The sequence below is a fragment of the Ischnura elegans genome, chromosome 9 (genome assembly GCF_921293095.1).
Source record: "Ischnura elegans chromosome 9, ioIscEleg1.1, whole genome shotgun sequence".
NCBI classification, from domain to species: Eukaryota; Metazoa; Arthropoda; class Insecta; order Odonata; family Coenagrionidae; genus Ischnura; species Ischnura elegans.
In genome coordinates this window covers 27,955,960-27,980,253 of record NC_060254.1, presented here as the reverse complement: position 1 = coordinate 27,980,253, position 24,294 = coordinate 27,955,960, and the positions used below count along the sequence as shown (strand labels likewise).

Here is a 24,294-nt window from a genome sequence, read left to right as displayed (position 1 = left end):
TTTTGGAGGGAAACTTTTACATAAGGAAGAAATTGCTCACAAGAGTGTAAAAAACAACTAACTTCGCAATACCGATGCAGGGAAGGGAGGAATGCGAAGAAGCGGTGACCCGCTTGGCATCATATCGTAACGTTATCAACTTATCTGAAAAACTATTAAGGTTGTCACATTCCCGCAGTGAACATCTCTAGAGGTAGGTGAGGGATGGAAAAAATAAGGTTGTCTCTACCTTACAAACTCTATCACTATCGAAAATGATGGGAATTTGGTAAACCAGCCAATTGACTCATCCACATCCCGTAAGACCTGATTTTACTTTGTGACCTCGTTGAATGTCGCAAGTTATGGCGCAACTGGCATTGGTGAAAAGTATTTGTTTTAACGGCACAGCAGCCGCCCTACCCCTTGAAGATACCCTTTTTTATGCGACCTGGTGAATGGTAGAATAGAGGAAAAAAGTGTAAAGGAAATACGTAGTAGACATCTAAAATTAAGAGAATAAAAATTACAGGGTGGAGAAAAATAATGTCGTAAAATTTTAACCCTGGATAGCTGATGCCAGTAGGAACCAAAATTACTGCTTATATTTAAGTAGCAATTTTAAACAACAGAAACTTTCAGCCAAGCGCTAAGATAGGCCGCGAGTTTGCCCCGTTTCTTGATGCTCTGGGTAGTGGCAAAGGCAAATGAACGAAAAGCATTCGAGGCCATGAGTTGTCCAGAGCTTCCAGCAACAGAGCAAACTCGCGGCCAATCGGAGCGCTTGGCTCAAAGTTTCTGTAGTTTAAAAATGGTGCGTTTTCGACCTAAAAAATCATTCGAAATTTTGGTTTATGCTTGTATCAGCTATCCAGCTTTGAAATTCCGCGATAAATTGTTCCTTTACCCGATATAATTTATATTTACAAATCACAATCGACACTAAAAATAAAGTAATTGAACGAGCCCATTGTCCTAAATGAAAAAAACTTGAAAAGAATCATTGATCCATATTCTCTTCTATCTCCAACAGGTTAGTCCAACGCTTCCCTTGACCCTTGTCGGTGCAGCCACAGATGGCCACAGGCCCCCCGACCGCGTCCGAGCTCAGGACCTGCCTCTGCGGGACCGTCGTCAGCGGCCGGAAGTCCGCGGCCAACGGAAACGTCACATCCGCCAACACGGCCTCTTCTTCCTCGTCTTCCGCCTCGGCCCCGGTGGCTGGCCACGGGGCCCACAGTGAGGGCTGCGACGGGCCCTCTTCTCACTTAAGGAACGCCCCGGGCCCTCCGCAGACCCCTCAGGGCCCCAATCCGATGTCGTCCTCCGCCTCCTCATCTTCAATCTCCGTCTCCAACCCATCCTCGTCATCTTCGAGCATGTCCGGACAGAAGTGCAGGATCTGCCGGACGAAACCCAAGTTCCTGAGGGGTCAGAGGTCGCTGGATTTGACCACGGCTTCCAATTCCTCGCCGGTGGCGAGCAAGCGTCCGGAGCAGGCGGCAAGCGTGTCGAATATTGCGGCGAGCGGTGGTGGTGAGGCCTCCTCTCCCATGGAGGACTCTTCATCCGGGCAGGGAGGATCCGCGCATCACCAGAGGACGATCTCGCAGCAGCCGCAGAGGCCGGCGCCGACGCTGCGGGAGAGGAGGAGGGCTAGGAGTGCGGAGAGGTACGACGGCATAAGGATCACGAGGACGGATCGAGGTGAGTTTCTCTATCTCGCCATTAATTCATTCAATTTCGCTTCTCTGAGGCGCAATCCTAAAAATAATTTTTCTTCGACCTCCACGGATACAACTGATTTTCAGTTGCATAATCTTTCGACTCAATGCTGCGTTGACCAATGGTATACCAAGGAATTTCGTTCCGGAGGAAAATATTTTAATAACAGGGTACTAAGTCGAGGGTTTTAAATTTTTTAACGCTTTTCATAATCTAAAAAACTTCATTTTTCAAATAAATCTTTTGTTAATTCATGATATTTTTTCTTTTCTTTTATGATGAAGATAATTAATTGTTTATAATGTTTCGAGGGGGTCTGGACCCCCTCACTACGCCACTGGCGTTGATTTATTTTGGTGTGCGACAGTTTCGGGCGAATTCCAGCTCTTGTCTGCCGGTCGAAATGATCTGATGTTGATAATGATCTTCAATTTTGACCCGAAATATGTACCCCGGTAAAGAGCCGGCTACCATCGAGTTTCTAAACCAACTCTTTAGCAAGAATGAATGTGCGTTCAATCGCACAGAAGGGGCAAATGGCACGAAAAATGTATAGGGACCAAATTAACCTTTCCAGCAGTGGAGTAACTAGGATTTTGAAACCAACCGGAGATTTCGGGGCCCTTCCGGAGTGTGCAAAGCACCCCAGGGCAAAGAGTGGTCCGGGGGTCCTCCCCCGAGAAAATCTTTGGTTTTTTTGATGCTGAAAACGTGATTTTAGGACTCAAAAACAGTATATATGTTGTTGTTTTATTTTTTGAGGCCATCTTACTCAAATTTCGGCGCCTCTTTTAAAGGCTCAAGTTGTAACCCGGGACCCCGCGTGGCTACGCCCCTGATTTCCAGTAAGTGAATATAGAGTTCAAATGATCTGCAGAGCTTCGAATCTTTATATTTTCAGTTGCTGGAGTATATGGTTCTCCTTCATCTTTACAGTAATTAAAAAATACAGAACGTTCGTATGTGGATCCAGTGCCCCAATTTTTCCGACTGTTGCTCGACTCGCCTCCATACGCATACACCTGTCCCGCGTCCAGTTTATGTGAGGCCACCAAGGTTCACCGGGAACCCACTACTGTCGAAACGAATGCTTGTTAAAATTTTCGTGCTGAACTTTTATCTAAATATTAAGGAAATGAAACTCAGTTTTAAATGTCTTCAAATCATTTAATGGAGATTTTTCATTTTTGGACATTTTTTTCGGTAGGCCTTTTTCGAGCGGTCATTATGTCGGAGCATACATGTCGAATTGAGTAAAATTTTCGTAATATTATGTACCAGTGGCCTGACTACAATTGCGACCTCACCTACGGACAGGATCAAATGGGGTTTCAGCAACATGCAACCTTTTACTTTCTCTGATTTCTTGTCACTGTGATATTATTCTGTTATTGCTTCACAAACTTTTCAGCCTTTTCACAGATCTTTACTATTGTACTATAAGCATTATCTCAGTTTTGTTACAACTAATTGCTCAAAGTTGAGATACCATTGCCTGCAGAAAAACTCTTTCAGAAGGGTTAAGTAACACTTGCGCAAGGGCGTGAGATCACCACCTTAAAGCAACCTAGTACTCTTGTATAATTTTATGAAAGCTGTAATTTAAAGTGAACTGAATATATCACGCCCTACTTTGGATAATTTAAAAGCGTAAAAAGGTCTCTATGACCGTTTAACCTGAATTTAGACAATCTTTCATGATCATCTCATACTTTAGCTTATTTAAAGAATCATATCCTTGCCCAACCAATATTTCTTTTTTTAAAGGCTTAACCAGGTTCCGAATCGTGTTTTTGTTTTCAATCAAAACCCTTTTAATCTAAATTAGTTTTCCTGCTAAAAAACTTCGGTAGATCTAACTGGGGAAAATAAGCAAAATCAGCTCTTATTTTATTTCCTTCGTAATACCTCGTTATTTCTTTAACTGGCAAGTCTTGGTTTATATAGATGGGGTTAATTGGGCAACGATTTCTCAGGTTGCTGATTATTGATTTTAATATTGGTATGACTGGTGTAAGCTTCAGTTGTTCGGATTCAGTTTTTTGTGCCATGGAGTTTTATAAATCGTATAAATACCAGAACAAAAAGTCTAACTTGTTGATCTATGTGGAAATTTCTTACACTTAGAAAGGACTAGATAAGCATAGCTTTAGTATTATATGGAATAGATAAATATTCTCACTGATACAGTAAATACTGTTTAAAATCACACATTACGTCATGCTTAGTCATACACCAAGAAAAGAACCAATTTTTATAAAATGAATGCATTATTAGTGGTATGCAATTTCGTTGAATAGACCTTAATTATATTGTGTAGCATTTAAACTAGCAATATCATTTTTTACTTGCAATGAACACGTTTTTGTAATTTGTGACAAAAATGTAATTTGTGACTCAAATGGATATGTTATTAACGTAGTGGAGCAAATTTTTCATTTCAATTTCCACGAAATTAACTTTATCTGGTATTTTTCAGAGGAGCATTAACACTCATTATACTAGATTTCTCAGTATTTGAATTAGTACCAGTCCTGAGAATTATGCTGTATGAATGAAGTGATCCCAGCGTTGAAGCTCAATTTATACCATTCCATGCGTAAATGTATCTAACTAAAGGGCTTTGTAGGGTTAAATGGATTTTCGTCGGTCATCAGACCTAAAACATGCTTTTCTCGTCATTGCTTATGCTCATTTTTCAATAAATCGTGGGAATTACTGCGTGATTTTCCTAAGAGGCTAACGGGTGACAGCCTTCCGTAGATTGCGTTGATTGGAGATCTAGATCTGCATAGCAAATCCCATGGATAAGAAACTCAATCAGGATGAAACGTTATTTTTCATGTTTTACTTTGTGAAAAGGAGAAAACGATAGTAACTTTGAAATTATCAATGGCATTTAGGCGATGGAAATAATTCTATAAATTTCGACACCTTACTAATTTGTGCAATAAATTACCCTTGTGGTTCCATTGCTCAGCAAGCAGTTGAGTGCGGTGTGCTACTTTGCTCTAAGTTACGAATAAAATCGCAAAACTTGTTTCTTCTGATTCAAAACTTAATTTTAATACGCATTATTGCGAAGCATAACTAATTCTTCGTATGCACATTTTCTCTCCCTGATTACAATTACCTTCTCTGAACATGAGACTGGGTGAAAACTTTTGGAAATTTTCCTGTTATTTTTTTCTCTCAACTTCCGTTTCCAGTCTATTCTTCTACTTGTAGGTATGTACTACCAAGAAATCGATGTTAAGAAGAAAATAAATTAGAGTTCTATTTTTTTTAGAAAATTTAACCCCTTTTGATAGAGATTTTAACGAAGCTTTTGGTATACATGTACGCAAATATTTTTTCGTTTCATTGGAATTTGACCTTTTCTTAATTTTGTTTTTTTTTAAATTTATTATTTTATTATTTATTTTGTTATTTTTAATTAATTCAAGTTTTGATCATGGAAGATTGTGGAAGAAGAGTGTGTAGGCTGTGCGGCGATACATTTATGACGTGTGTGTTGCCTAGATTTTACTCTTAAATGGAAATGTCTCTCGCCCAAGACTTCGGCTCAGTATAAGATTTCATACGATCAAAATTTCTATCAATCTGAATTTAATTCCCCTAAATATGAATGGCACTACCGTATTTTTCCTTTATTTTCAAGCAGCATTGTATGTAATATCTTTTTGATATCATTATGCCAGAAGATATCACAGGTGATACCTTTTAAGTATCGAAAATAATAATATTTTTATTACCAAAGTGATACTTACCAGTTATATCATTTTGATTTAAAGTAGTTATCACTAGCTGATGCCAATTAATGAACTTTACTACCTAAATTCCAAACAGATGAAATGATTCTGTCACCAAACTCTGAAAACTGATTTGGTACGCTGCTAAGAAAAATGTTAAATGGACGAAAATTGGCCGGGTACAATTACTTCACCTGTTGATGATCCATTGGTGTAAATTTTTTATCAATAGCAGCGATACCAAATTTTCATACCACGGGTTATTTTTACATCATTTGTAGCATTATCAAATTTCAATGTCCAAAGCGATATTTAAATGGTTTCAATTTTATATCATCTAAAATACCCCACCCCTACCACACGTCTGCAACCAGCTGCTACTTACACCCAATGAGAATCTACAGAAAAGTTTTCAGAATTTCTCTATTTTTGTATGGATATGTTACCCTTTATTAAATGTGAGATTATAACGTACCTCGTACAGTTCACTTAATTCTCTAATCCCCACAAATAGTAAAACAAAGTCTTCCATAAAAGAAAAATTACCAAATATGATGGGAGAAATTAAGGTTCTTCGGATGGAAGAGATGTGATTTATTCTACCAAAGACCAAGGGTTAATGCTAATAGCTGATTGTTAAACCTTTTTATGCTTCTAGGTTCTTCGGCGATCCCACGTCAATCCTCAGTTCAGCCGATTTCCGGGACCAACCAAAACAGCGGAGGAGGCAACAGCGCCCGCCGGCCTGATCAGCCTCCGGAATATTCATCAACTGAACCCCTATCCTTACCACTGCTCAATTCTTATCACAATTTACCGCCGCCGACGCACTCGCCACCTCCATCCTACGAAGCTGCAATGAGCAAGGTTAGTACTTACAACCTTCTTTTTTTCATTGTCTCATTGTAAATTTTAAGCATTTTTATTGATTCTGTAACTCAGTGCACTACAACGTCTTTATAATAGGTATGTAATATGTAGATTTATCAGCTAGATCATAGCATGGCCATCTTCTTTCTCCTTTCACTCTGAAATCGCCCTATTTTTTATAGCTATTTAAACCCTCATTTACAAATCAACAAAAAATGATTGTGAATATTAGTGGTACTTAACCTTCACCGTAATTTTGGCATGGAAAAAAATGTTACAGATGGAAAGTACTTGTCTATTTCCACACTTATTTAATCATTCTTGAAAACCTTGAACATGGCATTATTTGCCAAATCTGGGTCGGTTGGAATAAAAAATTAAGTTTGGAAATAGAAAAGTACCTACTTTTCATTACGTCAAACAACAAAAATTTCCATCGAATTACACCTGATCGAGGCGATTTATCGAGGAAAAAAGTCGCAAGATTAAGACAGAGACAAATTAAACTAAAATAGGTATTATCTTGGCCTTATTTTCATCAGTAAATGACACTGACTACGTCGTTCCACACAGTAAAAAACCTATTCCAACTTTATTCAAACGAAGTGAGTGTTGTCATTCACATTATGAATCATTTCTATGAAGTTGCACCAGAGGGCGTCAGTCATTTTCATTTCTTAGTCAGACATGGCAATCGAACGCCTGTTTTCGATAGAGTATTGCTATTTTTTAAATATGTACAGGCTCAGCAAAAGTTCATATTGAAATGGACAAACACTTCTTGTGAGCTATACCAATAAACACTTGAGAGTAATGTTTTGGATGTTTGTGCATAATTAGTCGTAATACCTTCTTAGGAATTCTTTGCCTACAATTACAGGCATGGAAAGGGACCTACTTAATGATAGGCACTAAAGTCGAATGGGAGAGAATATTCTATTTTAGATGTCAAAATAATTTCCTCACATTAAACAAGTTCAAAGTTTAGTTTCAAATCACCACACCTCATAAAAATTTAGACTGTCTGAGTATCTCTCTTTATATTATAAAAAAAACTGTACTTTGCATGATCCAAAATTTTGCTATGCTCAAAGCTTAGTAAGCAAAACACTCATTATTATGAAAGAAGGAGAAGTAGGAGCTCTCCTCTTTCTTTCATGTTATTATTATCAAGAATTCACAAAGGGCTGCAAAGTGATCTGCCAACATGAGGATGAACTTTAACCCCGAATGCCGTGGTCCTTATTTTGTATACTTCTGAAGGCCAGCAGCAAGAACTTCTGAAACTAAGAATTAGTTCAGATATGTTTTGCCTAACATCAAGGATAAGTAGGCAATACTTGTACATTTAATTTGAAGTATAGTCATTATTGCTTCTTTCATGAAATTTGATCCTCCAAATACACTCTCTGAACATTTTATTGATAAAGCTTTCCTTTCATTGTACAATGTGGTTTTTCTATGACCCCTGTATGCCGTTAAATCTGCTCGGATAATTTTCAATTTACCTAGAATCTGGCTTCAAGGTGAATAAGAAAAACTAGCTTATGGAATTTGACCAAGTTTCTTGCATTGACATTGATATTTATCAAAATCAAACGATCAACCTTTTCTGTAATATTTTCAAGGGAGCAGCATTTTCTAAGGAGAACTTCGAAGTTATGGCTTTAGAGAATAATTGAGCTGGTTTGAAAAATGAGAAACGTGAAGACATTAGAATTACATATTATCGCAGGAAAATTTTCGTCAAAGTATCCTGACATATTACTTTAAATGAAACTTAATTCACTATGCATCTACAGAGGGTTTTGCATGGATAGGGAATGTGGAAATTCCTTTCCCTTCGCATGGCATTTGCTGAGTTTTTTTTTTTAAACATTGGCATTGAGGATGACTGCTAATTTTCGGGTTCTCCAGCCGCGTCTGTCGTTTATGGTTGACAACAGTTTCGGAAGCCATCCTGCTTCCGTCTTCAAGTCGAAGGTGAGAAGTTTTTATTTTTTGCCGTCTTATATAGCACTGGCCGATCTCCTCCTGTGCGCTGATTGGTCAGAACTCTCTTCCAAACGTTGCTGATTGGGTGATTGGGTAGCCGTTGTCCCTGTTGATATTTTGTATTTTTTGAATTTCAATTGCTTCCCTGATTTGCCTTGGGTAGTACCGACCAAAAAAAAAACACAAAATATCAACAGGGACAATGGCTACCCAATCAGCAACGTTTGGAAGAGAGTTCTGACCAATCAGTGCACAGGAGGAGATCGGCCAGTGCTATATAAGACGGCAAAAAATAAAAACTTCTCACCTTCGGCCTGAAGACGGAAGCAGGATAACTTCCGAAACTGTTGTCAACCATAAACGACAGACGCGGCTGGAGAACCCGAAAATTAGCAGTCATCGTGAACAACGCCGCGGAAACCTACGCACGAATTGGCATTGAGATTAACGCAAAAATCCACTAAAAATTGTGCTATAAATTGCAATTAGTGTTTGTAGAAACGGGATGAAGAAGTTTCCATTGTTTTTTGCTTTCCGAACTGCATTGTACCTATCTGTTCCACTGACCTGCATTCCATTTTTTTACTCTTTTGCAGGTATGCAACAAGTGGGAAAGATGAGGACTTGGCTTTTATCTACCACTGGTACAGAATGTTGAGTTCCCTGCCTACTCCTGTTGCAAAAAAAATTCAATGAATGAACCAAAATAGATCGATAAACAACCCAGATTTTTTTCCATCTACAGTCACGAGACCATGATATTAGTTTCAAACATTGCAGCCACATCCTCTGTCTTTGGTTAAAGATTCATCATTTAATATATGTGCCTGAAGGAGCAGAATTGCCAAATAATCATGTACCAGCTTGATGAAAACCAAAGATTGACAGATTACCTTAAAAATATTGCCATGGAATTCATAAAAATGATATTGCATATTCTTTTTAATGAAATACATCTGCACCTCGTATTTGATGAACTTTCCATACTTTTAACGTGTTTACACCACACTTTTGTAATTTTACCCTTTGACCATCTCTGGATGATGCAGTGAATTTTCTCCCTGGCATAGGCTCTATGTTAGAAGAACAAATATTAAAATCAATTGAAAAATGCTGCATTTGTCATCCAGAAGACCTTAAAATCATCACTTATTGCCTGATTAACCATTGCATATTGGCGAAGTTCCCCGCCAAACTTAAGATGAATCCACCTTTGCATTAGTGAGTCCATTTTAGGGCAATAGTACTCAAGCCAATTGAAATAGCATGAAGTTTTTTAGTAGGTGATGGTAAAGTGAAGCATGTTTTCTAATTCGCATTCAGATTTTCTTCCTTCCAGGAATAGATTCTCATATTCATATATCACTCATACAAATTGTAATTTTTTATTCTGCTTCTTATTTATCTTATTCCTAGAAGCACCATTTGTTTTCATTAATTCAACTTTGTGCAAGGGTTCTTCTCCCTTAAACTAAATTAATCTATACTAGTGTATTTTTTAGTTCTTCAAAAACTGTACGTGCTAGTTAGTCCTTCATAACTTTATGGAGTCATCCGTTAATGTTCATAAATATGAAAACTATCAAGGAATAACCATCCTCCTTGGGCTAGAATTCTTTTGTAGCTTGCTCTCGGCTTTACTAGGTATTTAGGTTTTTTGCTGATAGATCTATTTTATGTAGCTGTATACTGCTGGTACATTTGGTTTGAAATTCTTCAAATGCCACCAAAAATACGTGAGAAAAATATGAAAAATGGTAAGTTCAAAACTCCAAGCATTTGAGGCTAACTACAGGATCCTGTTCCAAATCTGTATGGCTACTTGAATTTCTCATGTAAGAACAGGTCTATTTGTTATTTTTGGGCCTCTGAAAATTCTGTATGGCTACTTGGGACATCCTGCAAGCCATATAAAGTGCATGGGGTGAAGCCGTTCAATTATTAAATATGGAAGGGGCATCTTTAGAATAATATGCAATCACTAATTATGATATCACTGTATTTGCCTACAAAGACGATCCCGAAATATTTGCACTGACGCAGGATGTGAGCAATGAAGAGAGAGAGGAGTCCGGCAATGGCGCTGTGCACTCAGGTTGGAAGGAAGTGATGGACGTAATGAATTTTAAGGAACGAGTTTTTTTATCTGAGAAAATGGAGTAGGGAAGTTGAAGATTCTGTGGCAGGTTGAGCAAAGAGCTAGCATAGAAATGAGGAAAGGATGATGCATACGAATTTAGAAAACAGCTAGATGGCATACTCGAAGATTGTACTGAATTTTGGCTCGGAAGAACATGTGTGCCAAAAGAATACCGATCGTGTCCAGGTTCTTTGAAGGCATCATTAATAGATTATCATCAGATAATCCATAAATAGTATATACCGCATTAGATAGGCATTAATTTTGGGGTTCGTTAAATTTCAGACCATAACGAAAGAAAGCGATGAGGCACAGAGCAGAATAGGTGCGAAAAACGATAATTTCAATGAGAAATATGCAGAAAATCACGCGGTGATGGCCACTGTATTTGATGGTAATAATAATAAAAAAATTTTATTATCACTGTAGGAAGGTTTTTATGGTGAATAAGCAAAGACTAAGAAATTTACTCATCTTGCATCATCGGAAAACTTGGGTGCCCCTGTGAAGACGCAACCTACAGATACAGCGGGAAAGCACGGGTAGCTGTTGGCAGGATATATGCTGAAATTAACCAAAAGTGATTTCTGTATGGCTGCACTTCATGCATGTCCTGTGTTTAAATGCTCAGAATTGATATTATCAGATGGGAGAACATTAGGTTTACACTTGTGGAAACCAGTAGCTTTGCCTTGAAAAAGTAGGGAAAACTTTTACGATTTGGGGGTCAGTATCAGAGCAATTGAATAAAAAACAGCTCTCATTTTATTTCCTACAAGACTGTAATCATTAAGAAAATATTGAAATAATCTAGTACATTCACAACATCAACAATCAATTACTGTACATTAGATAATGATTTTTGGGCAACATTCTAACAACATTGTCATATTATTCAATGCTCTCCCAATCACCTTGCTTAAATCAAACAAGTTCACAGCCTTTTTTTGTTTCTGTCATGATGCAGAGTTTGCTGCCACCCAGCTACGACGAGTACTTGGCGCAGAAAATGCAAGGACTCGGAGGAATTGGCTCAAGCACTAGCAGCGGTCCATCGTCCATGGCCATAAGTCATCCGAGTGCCGGAGCACCATATGCGTGGAGGTCATGCGATCACCCAGGGGGCAGCATCATGCCTCCCCCACCCCCATTCCCTGTCACAACGCCTTCCCGATATCAACAGCAAAGCATTTCAAGAGCTGTCGCATCCTCATATGAGCCAAATCAGGGTCAGCAGGGCCAGCATTGCTGTACGTGTTCGAAGTGTAAGGTAAGAAAAAGGTAATAACGGTTTCCTATGATTCTCTCCAACCATGGTTGCTGTATTTTCCTCGTCCTCATCCAGCATCTACTGATGGGAGATGGAGGTCAGAGAAAATTGAATAAGCTGTTTGGAAAAATATTGCAAATTTCAAGTTTTTCTCATCTATTCGAGTACAGGTTCTGTCTATTAAGTACGGCAATTTTGTTTTAAAAAAGATAAAATTACTAAGTCCCATTTGACGTGGATGACCCTAATTTTCAATCTGCACAGTTTTTTTCTTCGTGGTTTGAAGTATCTGCCATCACACAAATACACATTCAATGATAAATCTTCAAGAAATCATGCACGAACTCAGTATTTTCCTCGCCTGATGGTGATAAAGGACCTGTAGAACTATATTCATCAGTTACCCTTGCCCAGTAATTCCAAAATGTCTAAAACCATCTCAAGACTTGAGGATATGGGCTGAATCCCTATAAGCGTCTCCAATCGGTATGTAGGTGTCAGTATTTTTTTATTTATTCACAAATGGATATGGTATAACATTTTTCCATCAAATCCTTTATTCTACGTAGTACATAGCAGCTAAATGGCAATGGTTTCAATAGGTACTTCCAGATCTTAGAGCATATTGAAATTGCCAGCATTGGATAGCTGAAACCTCTCATTTAGTCCAACCAATCTGCATGAGATACTAACAGCAGAAAAGTTAAAAAAAAAAAACACATTAGCATTATTTACCGGACAGACACTGTATGTACTAGTGTCAGGCAATTATTTAGTCTGTAGCTTAGTGGCATAACTATGAGGGGATGAGGAAATAGATCATCCCCCCCAAAGCCTCAAAAAAATTTATAGCATACCTACTAATGTTTTCCATGATGCGATGATTTCCTGCATAATTACGAGTGAAGCTCAAATTTTAGTGCCCAAATAGAGTAAAATGTATTCCGGGCATGTCAGTTTTCAAAAATTTTCCTGTTGCCTGGGGGGGTGGAGTCCCTCAGACCCCTCCATATGACCCCCCAAAGCATATTTCTAGTTACACCACTGCTGTAGCCTATAGGTTTTTACCATGAAAAATTCATTGTGACTTCCCCTGTCTCAATGATATTGACTGTGGAGCCAATTTTAATTCTAAAGGCTCAGCATTTTTAACTGCTATTGATTTTAATTGTAGATTGTAATATTGAGATGCATACAATATACATACCATATTAGTCAGTCCTTAGGCAAAATGGCCATGTAGTTCATAACTTTGGAAAAGAAATGGCCATTTCCTCTGCTTACCATCTTTAACGTTCACTGTATTATGTACATATTTCATTAGAGAAGATAGGTAATCTGTGGCCACAAATGGTCAATAATTTCCTTTGTCATTCAGTGAAGCTGGAACAGTAGGTGCATTAATTCTCTTTCTCTCTTAGTAGCCCCTAGTTTAAAAAATGTTTAACAGGTAATTACCTGTCTACCATTTCAAATTATTGATGGTAATCATAAAGCGAATTAGGGAATACTCTGAAATTAAAAGCTCAGACATTTAGGTGGATAGGTTAATAATGGCTTTATGATAGATATTTAGCTAGAAAAAACAGTCCCTTTTGTGAGCTGCAATATTTTTCTGATCAACTATTCAGTTACCTACCTATGAATTTGCTATTGCTGTACTATGTACTTGTGAAATGGAAGCTAACGTCTTTCATTTTTTTAATCGCATGTAATTATATAGAATTAGACTATTTTAGCCATTTAGTGTCTGTGCAATCACAGTAACATAGTATGCTGCCTTTGTCATAATCTAACTGAAGTGCTCGCTGAAAAAAATTTCTCAGTTGAATGGCAGTAAATGTGACATAATATTTTCAAATACTTAAAATAATGATGATAAACTCGGCATGTTCTTTCCCCATTTCAAAGAAAAATGATATGTGGTGTCACTCTAACTTTGCTCTCTTATATGCATGAAGCTTTTGTTACGTATCTACAATCTTGGTGAAAAATAAGCATTGCTATGACTAAATTTCATTTTGTGTGAGAATATGAATTTTTTACTCAGAGATATTAACATTTGCATACTTGAAATTAAATCTTCTTGCGGTAATTTCTTACATCCCTACGCTACCCAGAGCTTTGATAGTTTTTTTTTTTATTTGAGAGGAAAATTCAGTTCTCTTGGTTGCAAACAATACAGCTATTTTCCCTTTCATAATTGAATATATGACATTATATGTTGTAACAAGATCTTGACAGCAGAGGGTTCTACATCTACATAGCATTCTGAAAGCTGCAGGCAGGGGCACGTTAAGATTGTTGTTTTCAAGGGTGTTGTGTGGGTGTTTCACTTTTTTAATTGAAACACGGTTGGATGTGTGGATGGAGGTTTTTGGTAGCATTTTATTAAAAGCAAACTCATGGAAATTTTGTTTATGTACCAGTTTAATTTAATAAAAAATACACAGCCTAAATAGCAGGCATTAGAGACCAATGTAGGATGAAGGAAAGGAATGGAAGGAGTGGCATGGACAGTACCTTAGTGATGGCGCTGTGTTCTTCTGGAAGCAGCTTTGTTCCGTCTTTCTCTGCAATGGACATAATTATTTCTTGGACATAATTATGATTATTTAGTTACAAAATTTTCTTTTTTAATGACATTGAGTATAATTAAAATTTTGACCACTAAGGTCTTTCAATGATCCAATATTGTGGCAAATTACGAATACTACATCATTAGATAAATTTGTTAAATTTCATTTCGGCAAAACCCTTCCTTGATGCATTATTGTGGCAGTATTCTCATTTACTACATCATGATTATTAATGGGTTACATAATTCTGTTTCCATAAATGAATACATACATATTATGTGTTTTCATCCATTATGGATTGGTCCTGGCATCTTCCCCTCAAGACAAAATTAATTTATTATTTCAATAAAATGCAGAATGCTCATTGTAAGTACCTACTGAATATTTTCAGTTCACATATAAATACAATTTCAAATTAAACTAGCCCACCATCTTTTATGTTGCACATCAAGGCTACTGCCTCTGTTACCTACACACCTAGACCCAAGGAGAGGGATGCAATGATCTTTAATTATTAAATATATGATAGAGGAGACATGAAAATCTTCTAAGTTTCAGATCATTGGAGGATGAAATGAATCACATTTTAATTGGACTTTAGCAATTGCTGGCATTTTTTTACTCCATTTTCAATCTTATTCATGCATCCTATGAATTCATTATTTCAGTAATATTAGTGATGGGTAAATTTTATACTTTGATTTCTCAATTTTGGCTTAGTATCTGAATCAAGTAGCTTTAAAAGGTGAAAAATTAATTGTGATTTCTATTTTATCGATTTGAAACTATGAATTATAAGTAACACTGCTCTCAGCAATCATATTTTCATGAAGCATTCTTATAAAAACATCTTTAAGTTAGCATAGCTTGAGATACATATTTCATTAACTTTCTGCAGATAACCAATTAGGCACTTGTGCAGGAGAGCCTGATCTCTTAGACTTAATATCTCCTATTATGAATTTCTTGTCCTGAATTCAATTATTTTATTGAAATTTGCCTTAAACACAATATATTAATGCTTGTAGAGGGTTGTTTCATTATCAAGTAATTCTTCATTCAGAGGTATTTGGCGAACTGAGTATGAGTTATATTATTTTTTAAATGATGGGATCAGCACTCAAGCAGCAGACGATATCCATCAGATTTCTAAATACATACGGTCGATACATCCAAAACACTTTATTACACAATGGATATTCCGACAACGTTATATAGATACCCTACTTGTAACATCCACAACGAATTGTAAAAATAATGTTGCATGGATATCCACCCTATTGTAAATATTCAATTCAGTTTAATTGAAAAGTGACAAATTTCAATTGAATACATGGGAATTCAATTGAATTTCCTCATATTCAATTGAAATTTGTCACTTTTCAATTGAACGGAATTGAATATTTCCAATAAGGCAATGTTTTGTTTGTATGCCTGGGGATTACAAAAAACCGTAATGAGCACACGCATCATCTACTCATAGGATGTTGTGAAGATATCTAAGAGACGTCGTAATATGAACCTCCATGTTCACTATTGGACATTGCTGCAACATTGTTTGGTGGGTCCCTTGGATAATCGACAGAAATCCATACAAAATTAGTGGGATTAACATAGATATTGCACGGACATCATATGTTAATGCCAGCAATGTTGTCTGGATGTTGTTTGGATATTGATTGCTGCTTGGGCATTGGAGGAATCAGCATTAAAATGAGAGAATCTGGATCGGTAAAATGCATTATCTACCCATCACTAGGTCGTAGTCATTTGTCAATCTCTAAATATCTCCCACATCCTAAGTTTGCCCATGTGTTCTGGATCCAGTTTTCCCTCCAGCCTATGGTCAAAGGTGCAAGTGTGTGTTCTGTACCAGCCATTCACGTCCTGCCAAGGCCACAGCATCCTACATCAGGATCCAAACTGCTGCGTACCGCATGCAGAAACAGTCCAGTTTTTCACATTTGGAACCTGCACCCGGGTGCTGCACCTGGGGTCCACGCCCGGATGTGGCACCTTGTCAGATTCTATAGATCTAGATAAATATCATCACACGAAAGGAGGCGATATTATCCAGCGGATAAGACTCCAGGTTAGCCTAGCCCCTTCATGATCACCTCCAATAGATTTGCATGAAGGTTTTTCTTGGTGGATACAATTATGCACCTCATTTACCTTTATATATTCACTTTGTAATGTAGTTTTTTTTTCCTATTAAACTTGGGTCCAATTTTTTTCGAGTCTAAAATAGATACAAAATTGTTTCAGACAACGGAATAAATCAGCAGATTGAAGGTCACAGCCAGTAAGGGGGCTTAGCTAAGAGTTTCTGAAATATTATAATGTATGCAGAATGAATCAGAATGGAAAAAGGAAAAAATTCCCAAAAGGAACAGCAATATCAATGAGCATGCTTTTACAAATTGTGTTCAGGGTACCACACACTTAATGTGATGCAAAGCATAAGAATTGAAGTATGTTGATGCCTATTCTTGAACTTGCTGCAGCAACTAGTCATAATACGCATTTAAACAATATGTCAGAATCTCGTCTTTGAGAAACTTCAGGGAAAATAAATGTCAGCCAAGTAATCGGTCGTGGAAAAGAGCTCACGAAGTTAGCATTTGTTGACAAAGGTTAATTCCAGTGAGAACAGATTGTGGGATACTTATTCAGGAGGTTTCAAGAGTTTTAGGAAGAATATGAGTTCGGTCATTTGTCATCAAATTCTATGTGCCGAGTCTTATTCCTTTTGTGCTGGTGCCGACAAGAGAAAAACACTTTCCGTGCTACAAGTAGCAAATGTGAGTGCTACATTAAGTATAAGAATATTCTAAACCTCTCTGTTCAGAATAGAGTGGTTTCCTATTATTTTTTTATTGCCTAAATCGAAAGATTATTACTCCTGGAGTACGTATTTCACGCTTTTAGATTTTTAAATGACAATATCTATTTTTCGCGATTAAATGAAAATTGAAAATTTTCCGGCGCACGAAAACGCGACGCGTAGGTATGAATGTTGGGAAATCTCTCCGTGTGACATATTTCTGGTTCCCGCTGCCGTCTTGTGAGGTGACCTTGAGGCGAGTTGAGCACTGATACGACGCAGGCTGCTAGCGGGTAGTTGAGTACCCTGCTGGCTGGTAGCACTTGGCTTAAATAAGGATTATTAATACCTTATCAAATGAAGAAAACTTTCCGACCTTAGCCAGTTTTAATATGTGATTATTAACCCTTTCGAGACGGCGGAGTTTTCGTCCTAGCATGACTGCTGTACTGAGCCCCAAGAGACTCTTCTTTCTCGTGGTACGGAGCATTTTTGGAGGATATTCGTTAAGAAGAGTCTCGTGGAACCTTTCTCGACCCCTCCACTCAGGGACTTCGCATTATCTCGGACTCCGCCCAGTGAGAAATGGGTGGTGGAATCCACGTGGAATCCACGTTGAGTGGTGGATATTTGGTGGTGGTGGATATTGAGTGGTTGGACCCACGTGGAATCCACGTTGATTTCAAGTGGATTTGTGGTGAATAGCATTAAATGTTAAACAGAATTTCTAATTTGTGGAACTTAACTCTCTGGTGACATTGCGTCATTTATCATCCTGAAACCACGCTAGTTATGTGAAAATGTATCGCACATTCTATTTTTATATAATTCGTGGAAAGGCAGCCATGAGAGCACATGAAAAATCGTAGACACATATATAGAAGGTTTAGATATAGAGTGGTTGAGGTTTTAATGGTTTTAGGACAGCACCTACTGCTGTTTTAATTTTTCCACCAAATTTCCACATGGGTTCCACGTTGATTCCACGACCAAAAACACGTGGTATCCACGTTAATTCTCCACGTGGGTTCCACGTGGATTCCACCAACCATTTCTCACTGGGCGAGAGTAGTTGTGCTCCCTCCTTTCCGGGTTTACGAGAATACCTGCGGCATTGGTTCGTGGTCAACTTATGTATTGCTTATATGTATTTAGCAAATGGATAATTGTTGCTTGCACGTAAATTATAGACTTTGAATTGAATTCCTCATTTTTATCTGAGCATTGTCAAATTTTAAACCAAGTTCTAAGGTCATTATTAACGCATTTAACGCAGCAACAATTTCCATGTTGATGTTTATACATAACTCGAGATATAAGTTAATATTTGTCGTAGAATTTCGTTTAAAAATTGTAAATACTGCTCAAAAGACAAATAATTCAATTCTTAGTGTATATTTCTTGATAAATGAACAAATATTTATTTCGAAAATTGACTGTATAAACAATTGAATGACCGCTGTCCCGTACCGCTGAGAGGGGTTATAAAAGACGAAGGGTCCGGGTACCTGCTCCTGGATTCAGAGGGTTAATCCTAAACCCCGAAGCGTTGGGTCCCGAGACAAAGACGTCGTAAACCCACGACCGTCCTAAAAGGGGGGGAGCTAGAAAACGTATATATACGGCTTTCGATCTCCTGGCCGGGAAAATCTCACACGTATATATACGCCCGTCGTCTCCCAGGTCAGGAAACGTCCACACGTATATATACGTGAACAGTAGGGAAAAGGTTAAGACATGTTTCCCTGAGCTCTGCGCCTCATGCATGCATTGGTAACCTCAGATGACGTATAACTCCTATCCTCTCGTATAGAAACTAGGTCCCTATGACGTCACGTGGAGTGGTATCGCATGGGCGCCAATCTGGCCCTTTTCAAATGAGGATAAAAATGGACCATTGCCATTTGTCTAAACCGGTATTTCTAAAACGAAATAATTTGTATATTATGAATACAGTAATGGTGGGTAACAAATCGCAATCAATGACTTTTGTTTTCTTTGATGAAGGAAACTACCCTATTCATTTTTTGGGTGTAGTTACCCTGGCATTCTCATCCCTCCGATTTGAGACCCAACTCAACAGTGAAATATGTATACAAAATAGAGAGAGGGAAAATATAAGTTTATTCATATGCATATAGGTTTTCCCAGCCATTATCCCAGTCACTGGACAAGACCATCCTACCCTTTCTCAGCATGAGTCAACTGTCAACCTATGGAGCTACCACTGTTTTTTTTAAACCAAATGTTGCTTTTGGTTTTCAGTACTTTAATCTTCTAGAAGAATAACTAACATTTTTAAGCATTGTGGAATTTTAAGCAGATTTCTTGCATTGATAATAACAAATTTATTGAACATGACATACTAAGATTATAAGTCTATAAGTCTGTTATTAGTAATGCTAAAATTGCATTTAAAAATTGCTTATGCATTTATTTAAAAGTATAAAAAAAATTTAGCATGCAACTAAATGTTTCATGGCAAAAACAATTGACAATATATCCACTTCACCGTGGATTTCTGCAGCAAGGAGGATCATAAAAGAGTGGGAGGGTCGGGTTAATTGCTGAGGAGTGGCCCTATGGTCTCGCTAAGCTGTGTCTCAGGCAGGGCCTGAAAGCATCTGACATTTGCTATCTCATCGGTCACTTCCCTTCATCCATGCCAGCTGACACCCAGTCATCTGCATTGAAAAATCCATGCCAGTTATACCGTATGTTAGGTCCGCTGAGCATGTAAATCGGCTCCACCCGACACCCAGCACGAAAGGGTTAAAGCATTTCCTTTGAAGAAAAATAGATAAAAATGTTTAAAATGCGACAGAATTTGATCCTAAGTAGTAAGCAGAAAATTATTAGAGAAAAATACTTTGAATAACTACATCGTTTACATAGGGAAGAAATTTCTATAGAAGTTTGTTCGAATTACCACCATATTTTTTATTGATGAAAACTGTATGATGAAAAGGATTGTTTGCAACCAAGTTTACTGTTTCTATCAAGCCATATTTAATATCTGCTTCTGTTGATTGTATTTAATCGGTTGACTCCTCTTACTTTTCAGACACGGTATGGGTACTATCATGACAACAGCGGAAATGACGTATTATTCACATTGGAAACGCAAACAGCAATGCAAGGGATCCTCACAGATGGTGTAGCTTTATGCTCCATGATGTGAATAGGTTCTGTACTTGTATTTGGACCTTCAATAAAAACTCCTCCAGACAAGAAAATGTATAAAATTTTATAAGCACAATGTGATGGTAAGTTGCTGCCTAAGTGACGGCACTAAATTATTAAAGAGATGCAAAATGAGGTGATATTACTGCCAGCATTAAAATTCATCACACAGCTTTGTGAAATGATGTGAATGGCAAGAGAAACTTTCAAAAAAATCTTCACTGAATTTATGAAGCTCCTTACATGATCCTTGCTAAGGATTTTAGTGGTTCACAGATATAAGAGGTTAAGCAAATCTTTCATAGTTGCATCATAAAATTCTCTTATTGCCAAAGGATGCATTCATTGCTAACCCAAGAATTAATGATTGCAAATTGTTTTAGTGCTGTCCTCAAACCTGGACAACTTGCTTGGGAAAAATAGGATGCAAAATTATCTTAGATATATTTCTGTGAAATGAGATTTTGATTTCATAAATAACATAATTGGATTGATGAATTGAGGCTGATAATACATATTTAGTGAATATGTATGACCTTAAATACAGATGTTGTTTTCAGCTAACCATTAGTTCATTGTAGAAGAGGAACATTTTCTTGTAATTTAGTTATATTTTGGTGTGATATATGTATTCTCTGATGGATCAAAAATCACATGCAAAGTAATTGCGTCAGTGTATTTAACTTTTGTGGAATGTGTTAACTACTTAGGGGCCAAGATTTATTACTTAGGTACCCAAAAATTCTCAGTAAAAATTATATTATATTTTAATATCATGATGTGAAATCTCTTCAGTGCATTGCTAAATGTTGTAACAGAAGTTCTAAATGTTTTTTTCTATTTATTACCATTGTTCCCAGAATTTTTATGATCATATAATTTATTGCTCCATTAGTAAAAATTTAATTGGCTTGAAGAAAGTATTGATTAGTCAATTAAAATGTAAGTAGTGGATCTCAGTATGTATGAATCTGCATGAAAAAAGAATGATGCGATTTCTATATAGTGAGAGATAAGTACAAGTGAAATAATATTTTTGTGAAAGGACTATTAATTATCATGGAAAAATTTTAATCGGTGCTGGAAGTGTATTGGAGAGCCTATCTGAATATGATACCAGATACATTCTAAAAACTATAAATTCAATGTCTTCATTCATCAAACTCAACTGCTGTGAGGCTAATGAAAGCATATTTTTAGGGGGCATATCACTCCCACAAACCCTTATTTTTTCCTTATTTATTTCTTGTTAAAACTCATTCTAGCCTTTGGGATAGCTGTTAGCATGTCAACAACATAATATCTGACCCAGAGAAAAAAAGAAGACCACTTGAATGATCTGATAAAACAAACTTCATCCTACCTTTGAGAACTTAAGTGAGTCTAATTTTTAATTGATATCATGATATACTGCATGAGATACTGCAGTAACATCTCAATTTCATCAAATCCAAAATTTGTGGCCCACTTTTCATCACACCATCATTTATTTCATCAAAGATTTGATAATTAGTGGGTCTTTAAATCTAGGGGTTTGCTAAGAATAACACACCACATATGCATACCTACCAGTTCTCAAGCATCATCGCTGGGAGGTGCAGGAGGGCATGTCCCACCCTACAATTGTGTTTCAAGCTGTTTTCATACACTGATTAACTTCAATAAACATTGATAAATATTAGCTCCTGATACCCATGTACCACTAAAACTTGTGATCATGGACCATAATTGCATTAATCAAGAGAAAATAAATCAATTATTGAGAGAAAAATCCCTGGGTCATTCTCTTAAAGAAATTCTTGAAACATTAAATCTGGTTACGAGCTCACGTTGTCCAAATAACTGCTTCTGCCATCCCTTCCCTTCCTTCCCTAACCCTACCTTAGAGGCGTTGTTGGGTTCCTTAATTGCAGCAGTGCCTCCTTCCTTTCCACTTCCCTTCATCCACCCTCTTGAGGTGCAGGGTGTATAGGTCTCAGGCTTTTGAGCCCGGCCTCAAGAGGTCATCGCCATGGGCTCTGCAAGGATCTCAATCCAATTTTCATGTTACATATTGTCCAGTAAAGATAGATCATTGGAACCCTCTTACATTGTCTCACCCAAAATCAATATATTATAGGAAACTTGACTCATTGGAGGAAGTTCTCTTGTGTTCATAATATGATTTTTCATAAGCTTTCATAGTCATTCACTTCGTTTGTAATAAGCGGAATCATGAAAGTGATGTTTCAAATGGTGGATAATCATATTTCAAAATACTCTTAAATCTTCAAATGTGACTGAACTTCCAAATATTTGCCAGCAAAGATGAGGTAGTATCTTGTACCACCTCATATTGCCGTACCAACATTGCATTTGCTTGCTTCATCCTGTTTCCCCATGAAAAGGCACCATGTCATGCATCCAGTTATTTACAGGGTAGGTGAGTCATAAAAGAGACTACTAAGTGTAGGATTTAAGGTGAACTGATGTAATAAAGATTCATTCAAGATTGCTTTTATCAGCTGTCTTTCCCAAGGGCAGTTGCCAGACTTGCCATGGATTGAATGCTATTTTTTCATCGTGAATAACCACCAACTACTAATTATGAAGTCCTACAGCTGTTGAGTATGATCATGGTGACTATTGTTTCCTGATTATAAAATTTCAACTTGAAATACCCTCAGAAAATTTATCATCCTCAATGTTTAGCACAATAAACTTGGATTCATTGCACAGTATTTGAGTGGTCATGTGAGTCCCAAGCAGATGATTGTTGTAATTAAGTGTAGCCTCAAAGTCGTGGCTTCCATAAAAACAAGTAAAATCTGCAAACATTATAGGTTCACTGCCAACACACTTTCTGATTATGTGGTAGCATCCTGAGAACCATGCAAAATTTGTTTGATGCAAACAAGGCAATGATGCTCACACTTTTGCTACAATACAGAGAATATATTATTTATGCTTATATTTCAATGAGTAAAATTTGTACATATGAAACTAATAACTATGTTATGAGTGAAGCATTAGCGTTGGATAGGTACTATTGACCAAAAAATTGTTAGAATGAAATTCCTGTGCTATCTTGAAGATGGCATGTTTTAAAAAACATTTTTTCTATGAATGTGTCAATTTGCTCTATATTCAGTGGCAAAACTTGATACCCAAGTCCCAAGTTTCATGTGACTCCTAATTACCATAATGTGGTCCCTTTATAGTCTTTCCAACAATCATATGAGTGTTGAAAGTGCATATAAATAGCTGCATCAGTATTTGTTAGTTTCAGTGCAAACTATTTCACCCTGACTGATATTTGTATTGTGACTAATATGACTGTAAAGTAGTGCCATGATGTTCAACAAAATTTTAAATGACTTTTCTGATTACATGATGTTAGTTCCCAAAGGAAATGAATACAGCTTTTGCAAGTATGAATGTCATACATATTTTTACCATTATTTAAGTGTATAATTTGAAATTACTGAATGGGTGATCAGAAAATTTTGGTTGATTAATTAAACGTAAATATCTACCATTGTCATGCGGTTTTTGCTTCAAGAGGTAAGAATGAATATTTATTGTAATATTACTATCCAAAAATTATATAAATTCACAAATATTGCAACATACATGTGTTTTTAATGTTAAACAGGGTACTTATACATGAAAGTAATGCTCATAAACCTAAAAAAAATGAGAGATTGTATTTACGGGTAATTGAAAAGAATCGATGGATTGCTAAGAAAGCATGGAGATGGAAAAAACAATATATGAGCCGAAAATTTCTTCTCTCAACTTCCAACTTTAATTTCTTTCTGTTCCTTACACTGAAATGGAACGTCAAAAACAATACAGCTTCTGCATGGCAGTGATTGTTCAATGCACAACTATCTTTCTTGTATTATCTTAAAGGCTGGTAGATGTTTTCAATATTTGTATTGTAATAATTCTTTTATGTGGCAAATGGTTTATAATAAAAATTTAAAAAATGA

General features: G+C 37.0%; 1 protein-coding gene across 2 annotated transcripts in view; it reads left to right on the top strand.

Annotated features, from left to right (window-relative positions):
• LOC124164899 (flocculation protein FLO11-like) overlaps positions 1-24,294 on the top strand; it is a 69,775-nt gene extending 45,481 nt beyond the window's left edge. Inside the window, exons 2-5 of one of the 2 annotated variants that reach the window (XM_046542126.1) lie at positions 1,013-1,686; positions 6,115-6,323; positions 11,429-11,742; positions 20,202-24,294. In XM_046542126.1, coding sequence (XP_046398082.1) covers positions 1,056-1,686; positions 6,115-6,323; positions 11,429-11,742; positions 20,202-20,298 — 1,251 coding nt within the window. In that variant the 5' untranslated portion in view covers positions 1,013-1,055 and the 3' untranslated portion in view covers positions 20,299-24,294. The remainder of the gene's footprint in view (positions 1-1,012; positions 1,687-6,114; positions 6,324-11,428; positions 11,743-20,201) is intronic. The other variant, XM_046542125.1, reaches the window with a different exon arrangement.